General features: G+C 40.4%; 1 protein-coding gene across 1 annotated transcript in view; it reads left to right on the top strand.

Annotated features, from left to right (window-relative positions):
- The window catches only part of LOC110379085 (ras-specific guanine nucleotide-releasing factor 1), a 36,504-nt gene continuing 23,910 nt past the window's right edge, over window positions 1–12,594 (top strand). Inside the window, exons 1-2 of the mRNA XM_064038978.1 lie at window positions 1–103; window positions 603–709. Of these exons, the coding sequence (XP_063895048.1) occupies window positions 44–103; window positions 603–709 (167 nt within the window). The 5' untranslated portion in view covers window positions 1–43. The remainder of the gene's footprint in view (window positions 104–602; window positions 710–12,594) is intronic.

The following is a 12,594-nucleotide window of genomic DNA, read 5'->3' as shown; positions in this document are numbered from 1 at the left end:
CTACTACGAGTCGGAGAACAACACGCGCCCCACTGGCGTGCTCATGCTGGAGGGCTCCTACTGCGAGCGCCTCAGCAAGGCGCCCATGGAGAGAAATGCTTCGGTAAGTTGTACTAGCAGTACTACTACGAGTCGGAGAACAACACGCGCCCCACTGGCGTGCTCATGCTGGAGGGCTCCTGCTGCGAGCGCCTCAGCAAGGCGCCCGTGGAGAGAAACTGCTGTATGATGGCATGTATGTAAGTAAGAAGAGTTTGTAGGTGCCATCATTTAGGCGGCTGAAAAAAGTCTTCTTCTCAACTCGGTTTTATGTACTTACCTCTTGGCTTCACGATTAAAAAATCATGAAAAACACAATACCTACTTTCTGAATGCAACTTTTATTTTCATGGAAATGAGGAAACCTTGCCTTTTATAAGAATTTTGGACGTTTTTGAATAAGTTATATTTTCACACTTTTGCGCTAAGTACCTGTGCCAGGTTCTAGCCCTTTTTAGTCTCCTAAAAAGTCAGCACGTCAACCATCCTCAAAAATACCAACCTACATTCTTCTACTCTTCATCTAGAATATTTTAAAACTCACCAGCACTATTTATCCACAGTTCTGCTTCGTGATCTCGTACCGTCGGGAAAGTCAGAGGCAGTACGAGCTCCGAGCCGCATCCGAAGTGGATTGCGTGCACTGGGTCGACTCCATACGAGAGGCCAGGTATTGTGCACTTTCAGCCTTATTGGTAATCACGGATTAAGAAGTTTCTCTATATGGAGCCCTAACCGCCGGTAGCTTGGACGATGTTCCCGATGCCGGTGGGAACACAATTTTTTTAAAGTATCTTTTTTAAAAACCCGGATTAAAGCTAGGTGCGCCAAAGATTAAGAAAGTATTCCATGTAAACAAGGGATTTAAGTACAGGGAACTGTCGCGATAGCCTACTAGAGTTTGATATTTTTAGTACTATTTTACATACTGGCTAACAGCCTTTGGCCCTGGTACAAAATGACATTATGAAACTGCGCGACAGATTTTTGCCGCTCAGGGTATGTGTCACGCGTGTGTTTGCTATGAAAATTCTTTAAAATTCGTTAGTGTACGCTATATCAATTAAATTCAATAATACTTAAACAATGACTACAAATATGATTCTTGGGCTACATAACTGAATCACAGGATATCAGGCACGTAAGACTCGGATTTAAGTTTATATTTAAGACTATAATATGTTATTTGTTCAAAAGAATAAACACATAATTATAGTAAACTATGTATTTTCTGAAGGTTTCATAAACAGCTGACTACAAGCGGAAGACTCTCTCCTCAATACTTAGGTACATCAGTGCAACGATTCTGTACAGAGAAAAGTTAACTTTTGACCGAATTTCAGTAAAGGTTATCGTATTCACAACCTATTTCCAAAATAAACTTATGGAGCTAAGACATACTTAATATGAAGATGTGCACCAAAAAAAGTAAATATAAAGCGTCGCTTACACGCGACACGCAATCCCATCATTTGTGACTACCATGATAATCAAACTGTCATATTATTATGCGGCCTTGGGGGAAACAATTGATTTTAGTGTTTTAGTACGTTATATCATGACATATATGGACTAATGAACGTATTTATAATACTTATGGGATGTCTTCTGGTCTGTTTTATCATCATCCTCCGAGCCTTTTTCCCAACTATGTTGGGGTCGGCTTCCAGTCTAACCGGATTCAGCTGAGTACCAGTGCTTTACAAGAAGCGACTGCCTATCTGACCTCCTCAACCCAGTTACCCGGTCTTTACTTTTGGTTTGGTTTATAAGCTTCAGAAAGTCAGATGGGTTTTCAGTCTTACGTAAGGAGTATAGTGTTTCTTCTTAACTGGGTTCAGGACTTTAGATAACCAGCCGATCTTGCACTCTGCATCTAGTAAAAAGCTAGTGCTAGGTAGCTTTCAGTGTTAGCCAGATAGCCCGTTTGTCGAGGAAGGCAGAAACAGTAGCCTACAACTACTTACCTACACATTAATTTTATTTCAAAATGCCTTTAGAAGCTCTTTCGAAGCATCAAGCCAGGTTTCAAAAAGTGGGAGAGTGGAGAAGAACCGGCAAAAAACTTTATTTGACACTCTTTCAAAAGATATATGAAAACTAATAAAAATTACTTTATAGAAATCTGGCGAATCGATTAAGTACGTAATTGAAATTTCAATTTTAATGACCTTTTAAATTATATTTTAATTAACATTGATATCGAAACTTAATACGATTCATGTTTACAACAAAACACCGATTTTATCATGAATTCGCTTTTCCTGGTACATTTGCTGAAAGCGCTAGCAACAAAAAAGATTGAAATATTTTAATTAATTTCACGAAAATGTGTTAATTAAACTGTTGCAGGCTGCCATTTTCATTATTTATTTATGAAATAACATTTTACACGTTGTATTCTATGTTTCGTGGTATTCGTTAATTATTTTGGTTGTAGTAATTTTTGTTGTGCGGTGATGTTAATGGCCTACGTACCTTTCATACTAACATATATAAATATTTTGATGATGAAGCTGTAACTAAGTTCACTTACATACCCGCTTATATTAACATTAATTTCATACGATAAAGTAAAAAATATATATATTTATTTCAAAAGACCAGCTCTTACAGGTTCTAATGAAAGTCAAGCTATTTACACGGAGAAGAACTGAGAAAAAAGTATATGGACACTTCACACCAAAACTACGGACCAATTTTAGTTAAAGATTCTTTAAGTCTGAAAAAGGACAAGGTTACTTTTTATCCTGGTTCTTAAAGTAGTTCTTTTCTTATGAGAGTGGAGCTAAAAACATACAACTTTAACCGTCTTACCACAAAAACTTTTAAACGTCAGTTTATGCCTTGTCTAAAAAAATGACAAATTATGACGTTGACATATGGTTCATTTTGCAGCCAAAATTTTATTAGACAATTGTAAAACAGGGTTTAAAGTTTTTGTAGTAAGGCCCTTAATATTTAAATACATATAAATACCAGACTATTACTGCCTGAATACTCCCACAGAGTTATTCTTAATATATCGACGTCGCGCCATCCTATTATTATATTATCGATACCTAATTAGATCACGCCTCATCACCCAATAACTTATTATGTATGTTTTTTTTTTATAAAATCTCTGCCATGGTCTCGTAAATGTCAAGGTAAGCTCGGTTACCATGGCAACCAATCTCATGTTGTTAGTTTGATGCGATATATCGGAAGTAATGTAAAGTTAACTGTAAAATACACAATTTTATAAAGTTACAGCGCTTTCATGCTCGCCTTTGTACATTATCTCTCTGCATTCAGTGTGTCTCTCTGTATTTATGTGTGCAATAAAGAATAATAATGCTTGTTGATTTTCTAGCGGGTAAAAAACCTGTCGCAGGTACATAAAAGGCCTACGACGGAACACGACGGTTTTTAGTCAGTCAGAGTCTGACACTCCCTCACCGCTGCTAACCCACAGCGGGAGGGGTCATTTGATGATTTTTGACGTCGCTAAAAAAAAAGGTTTCAGGTGTTATCCTTTGGAACGGCTTAGTTGAAAATTTTAACCGAGTGTTGCCATGCGGAAAATCGACCGGAAAATCCGCTAGTGTAAAAGTGCTAAATACTACTTAACTACTCGTTCCTAGAAAACTTTTTGCATTTTGATATAAGAATGTAATGTTATTTTGTAAATGATTTCAAAAACAAACAAGCTTCTAGTCGATTTAAAAAAAAAAAACAATATGCTTATTCTCATCTCATACCTATAACTGAAATAGTCGGACTCAACGTAACCTATTTCTTTAAATTGTATTTCACATTACGTAACTATTGTTTGCAACTATCAGTTACATATTACCAACATATTGAGAAAAAAATATATCACGTAAAACGATCAACAATTATAACGTCCGCCTTACAATCCATATAAGAAAACACACACACCCAAAAAAACACAAACCTAATATATAAATATTCATGTAACACCAACAAAAGCTATAGAGCAGGTCTTTGACTCCCTGACTTGGAAAATGGCCGCGCCCTTGCAAACTTACGGCACCCCTGAATTATTCAGTGGCTTTTATTATTAAAGTTACCCAGTATTTGGCCGTCGGCTTTGCAAGTCGATGATAAAATTAAAATTTTATGAAAAGGCAACACTGGTAAATAAGCTTGTGCTTGTACAAACTTGCTGAAGATATTTTCGGGGTAACTCGTTTTTTGGGAAGTTGACATGTGTTTTGACGTTTTTTTTGGACAAAGACATCAAACCTATATGTCGCCTGAAAAGTACCGGTCCGATTTGAAAAAAAAAAAATTAAAGCGAGCCCATTTATAGATATAGCTTTAGGTAGAATTTTATCCAGATTCGCACAATGGTTTACACAAGACGCTTGTGAAACTGCTGGCTGTAGTTAGATTTTATTCAGCCGAAAATGCCAAAACACCGCCATAAAAATAAATTGAAACAAACAATAGAAATTATTGAACAGAGGTGAACCAATAACCGATAACCGGAAACAGTGAAACCCACATGGGAAATTATAATGACTTTTGTTTGCCAAAATTCCGAACGGAACAGGATCGCCACACATTAATTTGCCGAATCGAATTGTATAGGTACACAGAGTGTGGCCATAGCCTGAAAAACTAAGAAAGAGCATGGGCTACTTTTTACTAAGATACTTCGGAAATGATAAACTCAAAACAAGGGTGAACAACTAGTAGATGATACCAAATTATTGCTTAAACTCGTGTTATATTTACGTTCTTACAAAAGTTGATAAAAATAACATTGATGCATGTTATTTTTATCAACCTTTGAACCATATTCTTTAAGTAAAACTATCTTTGCCTTTGTATTTTTTATCTATAGGTACATAAAAACACATAGGTGCGCAGAATCAATGCGTAATTAATATAAAATTAGCGGGCAGACCCGGAGCATCTCACGTGCAGGTCAAGGGCGGCTATGTAGGACATGTCCTTGCCTTACTGTCTCGCTGCTCTCATTTACAACCATTGATTTTGTCACACAAAAACATCGTATTGGAAGTGTCTTGTGTTTTTCAAAGAAAATATGCCTCTAGGGTGCGGTTATAAAGTGTCTTTTGTTCGGAAGTAAACTTTGAGTGCCTACCTAAGTTTTTACTTGAATTGTGCCTATCACGTTCTAAGGGGTTATTTTCAGTAACTAAAGGAATATTTTTGGTTTTAGGCATCGTTCAGACCAAACGTATTGTCGGCCGCTGACTGTGAGCGCGCGTTACGCAGTTTATTGCTTTTCCATATATATTGAAATTTTCGTTCACACCGAACCGACTATACGCTGTTACGTCGTCTGTTGTAGCTGACTCTCAGTGGCCGATTATTTTACTACGCGACTATGCACGGCGGACGCGGATTGGCTACGCGGACGCAGTTGCCGAATAGCGCCGCTCCGCCGCGTACGCACCGCCGCGCCTCGGTACAGCACGTCGATAATTAGTGTCCCTTTTATACATGTCGGCGCGGCCCACAGCGCGGCCCAATATTGCTGGCTGGTCCCTTGTTTGTGGTCGTCTTGGTGACGTGAGGTGCCAACGTCAATTGAAATAATTTTAAATGGAATCTCGAAGAGAAACCAAGTTCAGACTATGTGATCTTGGAAATGTATCCGATTTATTGTAACCAATGTGATTATTGAAGTACTGAACGATAATAGACGATGTGAACAACTACTGTGGTATTATTTCATATCCTGACAAGATGCAAGTGTATCAAAAGATTCTAACCACTTCTGGTGCTCCGACATCAGAAGTGGGATGGATGACCTTGCCCACTGATTGCTGCCTTGTTCGCATATTGGCTTTCTGATGTTGGTGCAGCGCTAAAAGACGAATACTCGTACTGCAGATGCAGTCGCTAATGAGAACACTTTATAAGATATCGATATGGTTACGGATCGCTGAACGCAAGTACTACTGATGGAGTGCAGCATTTAATGAAGTGTGTGACGACCGAAGCGGATTGATTTAGAAAAGATTGTCCATGGAATCGTCATGCAATACGGAATATCATGTTGAAAGAAATTGCGAGAAGGAAACTGACAACCGCCGTTCCTTTGTTTGTTAAAATTAAGTGATCGAATTCTGAAGGCACTGATTACAGTCCTCCAGGCGGAACCGCCTGAGTTCAATGATTTGAACTGTACGCACGCATTACGAAGTTTATTTGGTGCGAGAGCGTTCGGACCAAGTATTCGTTATGGACAGTGTTGAGAGCTTTTGAGAGCAATATTAATGGTGAAAAATGAAGTGAAGATGTTCGGCGTAGCAAGCGAGATGATATTCCTCTGGTTTACACGATTCTTATGATTGTGTGTAAAAGGAACATTATACCTGGAATGTGTCACGTCGTAGAACAGGCTAATTCTAAGGTTGGGGGAAGAAACACCGGGATGTGCCTTTGATAATGCTAGCAGAATCCTATCCTAAATTGATACCCTAATCTTAACAATTGTTGCAAGAATTTCAATGATTTGTTCCGTTGAAGGAATGCGTTTTATGGCATTGAGTTCTCGAACAGCTAAAAGAATGCATCGCACATCGATGTTTCATAAATTGCATTGTTGGGGAAACGAAATAGTGGATATTTTCATAGTCTCAACGGAAAATAACAGGACTTGGTTACCATGGTTACTGAAACAAGATTGGTTGCTATGGTGACAATATCAGAGTTGTTATCAAAATGTTGTGATAAAATTAACCGATTTATGATATCTTTTGCATGTGATGATCCCGTGAGCCTCTCCTGCTTCCTGTGGAAGAAGTCTCTGCTCGCTCTTCACTGCGGGGTCCGCGAGCGCAACGCATGACTTCTACCGCGCGGTGTCTTCCAGCGTGATCAAACACGATACGCGATGTTTGTTACATACAGAGATACTAAGAGCAACATGAATGATGAACCTGGTGAGATCAATCCAATTTTGTTTTGCGTCTTTTATAAAGTCGTACATCCGTAACGTTGATAATTGTCGACTATCTCCTTGGTTTAGTAGTGATATCTAAGGACTCGGGTTTGATCCTCGGGCTGCGTCATATTGCTTGATGGACCTAGCACCTCATTCATTGCTTTCAATGACTTCCAATTCGTACACGCTAGTTTCGCCGTAGGCAGAACATTGTATGTAGCGTTTCACCGTTCAGGTGATACTATTACCCGTACGATAACGAAACTATTATAGCAAGACTATAGTTAGTCTCGTAGGTCTAGCTGTCATAAGCGCGGCTGCTCAGCACGAGGTCTCGGGTTCGATTCCCGAGTCGGGCCGAAATTGCTTTGTTGCCTTAGAAACTTTCACAAAGCATTCCGGAGCCTGGAAATTGCTAATTGATGCACCCGTGCATCGGAGGGCACGTAAAGTAAAGGCAAGTAAAGGTCCTTTAGTATGTTAGGTCCTGCTTGTGATCTCTCTCCGGTCGTGTCGCATTGCCGTCCCATCGGACTACGACAGTGAAAGAATAATGAGTGCACCTGTGTCAGCGCGAATGCTTGTTCACTATAGTATGTCCTGCGCAGTTGGCTAATCTCCTTACATGAGAAAAGCCGTCGTAGCTGGTAATCGGCTAAGAGGACATCTTAGCTAGTAAATAGGAATAATATCAATCACATGTTAGCTTTTTAGGTGTCTGTTTCTTACCTTATTGCGTAGCCATAGCAATTAATTTCCTACCTTGGAAAATAGCTTCAAAATAGCACGCTGTTGTTATTTATCGCTTACTTTTTGCTTATCTGACTTACTTTGACTTAGAGTCCTATGTCCCTAGATAGGGCAGAGGGCATCCACAGTGCTCCGCCATCGTGTTCGGTCTTGAGCTTTGCGCTTTATTTCGCTCCACGTTCTGCCTATAGTCGCCGCCTCTGCAATGATCGACCGCCGCCAGGATTGTTTAGGGCGGCCACGTTTCCGCTTCCCTTGGGGATTCCAGTCTAGGGCTTGCCTCGGGATGTGATCGGGGTCCCTTCGGGCGTGTGGCCGATCCAGTTCCACTTGCGTTGTTTGATCTGCTGGTCGATCGGTGTCTCTCCGCAGCGTTCCCACAGTTCTATGTTGGAGATTTTCTCGGGCCAGTATATACCGAGAATACGACGAAGGCAGCGATTGACGAAGACCTGGAGCTTACGCTTAAGCTTTTGCTTATCTACTTGCTCTATTTACTTACATTGAGTTGCGCAGCTTTACATTGTGCGTCAGACTTTACATTTGCTGGTAGACTGTACCTAATCTACTCGAATAACCAGTTAGTAATTTCATCGTGTTCAGATGTACCTACGATGGATACGGGTTGATTCGGAATAAACCCATGTAAAGCCTGTGTGATGGCATAAGAGTCGCCGGGAACAGACCTGAGTAAAATCTGTGGTACAGTTGGTGTCATGTCACTGTGGTTGTGATCGTGTACCCTACAAGGCCGGAATAGGCTGTTGGCACTGTCAAGGGACACACCGACGGTGAAAATCCTGAGTAGAAGGTTTGAAGTGAATTAAACGACAGCCGTAGTTGTGACGGTTCCTGTAATTAACGTGTTGAAAGTCTGACTACCAAAAAGAGCAGAAGCCACAAAGTCTGATAACTAGTCTTGCCGAAGTGTGACTGGTTGCCTAGGTAATTGTGTTGAGAAATCGCTCCCTATAAGGCACGTATGCCCAGCTACATTCGGTTAGAATGAAAGTCAATCCAAACTTATTGAAGAAGGCTAGGACTGGGCTGGATGTAGTTAGTTAACTTAAGCTCTCATCTCTAACAATAACGGATGGTAAGTCTGAAGTCTAATGTTTGGTTACCGATGCGCATGTTTGTCTTATCACTACAGATGTTGATGGCCGAGGCTGAAGGAGAGAAGGTGATCAACTACGTACGCTAACGCCGTGTGAGCTGATGGCTCGCAGCTGCGGTTGCTGACACGCGCTGTTGCAAGCCAGGATACCGTGCGATTCTGCGGTGGTAAAGGCGAACCAACAGTGAACTGTCAATTCGACACTTTACGAGTTTTCCTATGCTAGTTAATCAGGTGATCTGTTTTGTTGTTAATGTATTATGAACGTCGCGTTAAAATATGAAGCAGTAGTGTATTTAAAAACATTGCATTTGACGTTTATCGATTGAATTAGCAGACTATTGAGATTCAGTTGTACGTTTGTACGTTTAAACGAAGTTTTTAGTTTCGACGTGCTATTTGAACTTGATTATTTATCAGATACAGTTGAAGATAATGATACCGATAGTGAGCATTTAGTTTTAGCAGTTGAATTGTTGATAGTTACTGTATCGAATTCGCTAAGCTGTAACAAGTGAAGTCTATCCCTGATGAATTGTCTGATGAACATCAGATAGAAAGTATGTTGTAATTAGACCACTATTGGTTGTTTGATAAAATCAGATCTAAGCTTGCTTTGATCAATGAACTAAGTTATTGAGTAAAAAAAAGAAGAATTAATGGAAGTAGTCTAGTCCTACTACACTTGGTATCATTCTACGTTGTAGTCGTAGCTCATGCAGTAACAGTCTGTAAAGAGTCTCGGTACTTTCTTGGCTCTCCCACATTACTTAGATTCGTTGGGAATGTGTAAAAATGGTTACTGGTTAAGTGACCAAAATCGTGTCGCTGGTTAAGTGGCTACGATAATAAAAAAAAGAGATTTAAAAAAAAAGTATCCCCTGGGTTAAGGGAAGTCTCCGGTTAGGAGAAGCCTCCGATTAGGAGAAGCCTCCGATTAGGAGAAGCCTCCGATTAGGAGAAGCCTCCGATTAGGAGAAGCCTCCGGTTAGGAGAAGCCTCTAATTAAGAGAAGCCCCTGGTTAAGGGAAGCCCCTGGTTAAGGGAAGCCTCCAGTTAGGAGAAGTCTCTGGTTAAGAGAAACCCCTGGTTAAGGGAAGCCCCTGGTTAAGGGAAGCCTCTGGTTAAGAGATGCCCCTGGTTAAGGGAAGCCTCTGGTTAAGAGAAGCCTCTGGTTAAGAGATGCCCCTGGTTAAGGGAAGCCTCTGGTTAAGAGAAGCCTCTGTTTAGAGAAGCCCCTGGTTTAAGGGAAGCCCCTGTTTAAGGGAAGCCTCTGGTAAAGAGAAGTCCCTAATGAAAGGAACCCTGGTTAAGGGAACCTGGTTGAGGGAACCCCCTATTTATGAAATGTCCCTGGTTAAGGGAGCATCCTAGTCTTAACAAATGTTTTAATAAAGTTCCACAATAGCTGAGCTTAATGATATGGTCAGGTGTGGCCGAACGAAAAGATGTTCCTTGGTATTATTTCTGTTACAGTGCTACTTACACGAGGACGTGTAAAGCGCAGGATGGCCGTGTCGGCGCGGCCCACAGCGCGGCCCAATATTGCTGGCTGGTCCCTTGTTTGTGGTCGTCTTGGTGACGTGAGGTGCCAACGTCAATTGAAATAATTTTAAATGGAATCTCGAAGAGAAACCAAGTTCAGACTATGTGATCTTGGAAATGTATCCGATTTATTGTAACCAATGTGATTATTGAAGTACTGAACGATAATAGACGATGTGAACAACTACTGTGGTATTATTTCATATCCTGACAAGATGCAAGTGTATCAAAAGATTCTAACCACTTCTGGTGCTCCGACATACATATAAACTTAAACGTATTAAAAATAGTAACTCATCGAATGTTTTACTGTCATACGAAAATATTTCTTGAACTTATTTGGATAAAGTCTATATTCGAAATATAAAGTATGAAATTGACCAAGAAAACATCTCTTCAAATTTAAGGGATGTACCCACAATCTCTTCTTTTTATTATTTTCGTCTTCCTCTAGAGCTTCGCAAATGGCAACTATCTGAATGCGCATCATTTAATTGAAATATCAGTAAAACGTCTGATTTGAAAAAAATAAATTACGCTAGTTTTATCGTTTATAAAATACTACGAGCTTCAAATACTGAGCCCTTTTATGTGTAGAATAGTCAGCCGCTCAGCGTACGCATCTAGTGTGAACCTACACGAGCCTATTCTTTTGTTCACACATGTAGCGCATCGTACGCTATAGCCTATTGTCGGCTTGGTGAGTACGCGTACTGCAGATTGAGTCGACGTTCACACTGGGGCAGACAGTGAGTATACTCACAGTCAGCGGCGGACGATACGTTTGGTGTGAACAATCCCTTAAGGTTTTAAGGTTTTAAGCTTTTTTATTTTAAGAACAAATAAGGTAACACAGCCCATTTTGTGTTATAGGTATATAGCTTGATAAAACCGAATTGCAAAAAAAAATGATATTATTTAACGCCAGAGAATCCTGGCACGTTTTTCATGAACGCGGAATAATTTGTACAGAACAAAATCTGTTGGACCAGCCAGTAGGTAAGTACTCTTTATCGCTTTTATTGAGTACACTACAGTTTAATAAAGGCATACAGGTAATTAATATGTCCACAGAGGTTGATATACAGAGTGGTCTGTTTTCGGCACATAGGGCCTTTGCCTAACCTATCCAACGGGACAGTAATAAGTGCCTATCAAAATAGGTCAATAATAACGAAGATTTCAGACTCACACTTGAAAAAACCCTTTCTTTAAATCCTCCAAGTGTATGCATACTTGGATTGCACGTTAAACTGTAGGTTCCGGCTGTTATTGAACAGCCTTGGTAGTCTGTCAACAGTCTAACCAAGGGGTATTTGGTTTCTCGAACAACTCGGTTGTCAGATAGGCAGTCGCTCCTTGTAAAACACTGGCACTCAGCTGCATCTGGTTAGACTGGAAGCCGACCCTAACACCGTTGGGCTCGGAAGATGGAAATAGGTCAATAATGACGATAGATCTGAAACTTTTTCTTTAAAAACCCCCTCTTTAAATCCTCCAAGTGTACACAGTATACTTCATAACGCGTGGCTGTGCCTAAATATTTCCAAACAAACGGTTTCGTAAAGGGAGCGCCGACGCCAACCGAACGACAGTCACTGAAGTGTGAAAAGTTTTGCATCCGATTACACTGTAGGTGCTGTCGGTAAATCGTCGTTCGGACTAAATAAAGGTACCTACATAAGTCCCGGCTGTTTTGAACATCCTTGGCAGTCGTTACGGGTAGCCAGAAGCCAGTAAGTCTGACACCAGTCTAACCAAGGGGTATCGGGTTGCCCGGGTAACTGGGTTGAGGAGGTCAGATAGGCAGTCGCTTCTTGTAAAGCACTGGTACTCAGCTGAATCCGGTTAGACTGGAAGCCGACCCCAACATAGTTGGGAAAAGGCTCGGAGGATGATGATGATGTAAGGTCCTTTTTGGACAGTCTGGTAACGGACGCCATGTTTGATTGGCTTGTGTGTTGCCAGTTTTGAAAATCAAGAATAAGAAAGTGTAGAGAAGCAGTACGTAATAGGTTATCTTTAGCTTTGGTCGAAAACTCTTCTATAAAAAAGTAAAAACTCCAAAGCATGTAAATCACCCAGGAGTGGTATTGAAGAAAGAAATAAAGAATACAGAGCTAGATTTTATAAAGCTCTCCTCCTTATACCTACTTATTCATCTAGCTAAATTGTTTGACTGATTGAACGCGCTAAACTTCAGTAACCACTG

This window comes from Helicoverpa armigera, chromosome 17 (assembly GCF_030705265.1).
Source record: "Helicoverpa armigera isolate CAAS_96S chromosome 17, ASM3070526v1, whole genome shotgun sequence".
Classification (NCBI taxonomy): domain Eukaryota; kingdom Metazoa; phylum Arthropoda; class Insecta; order Lepidoptera; family Noctuidae; genus Helicoverpa; species Helicoverpa armigera.
Note: the sequence above shows the minus strand (reverse complement) of the source record. Positions and strands in the feature narration are given on the sequence as shown.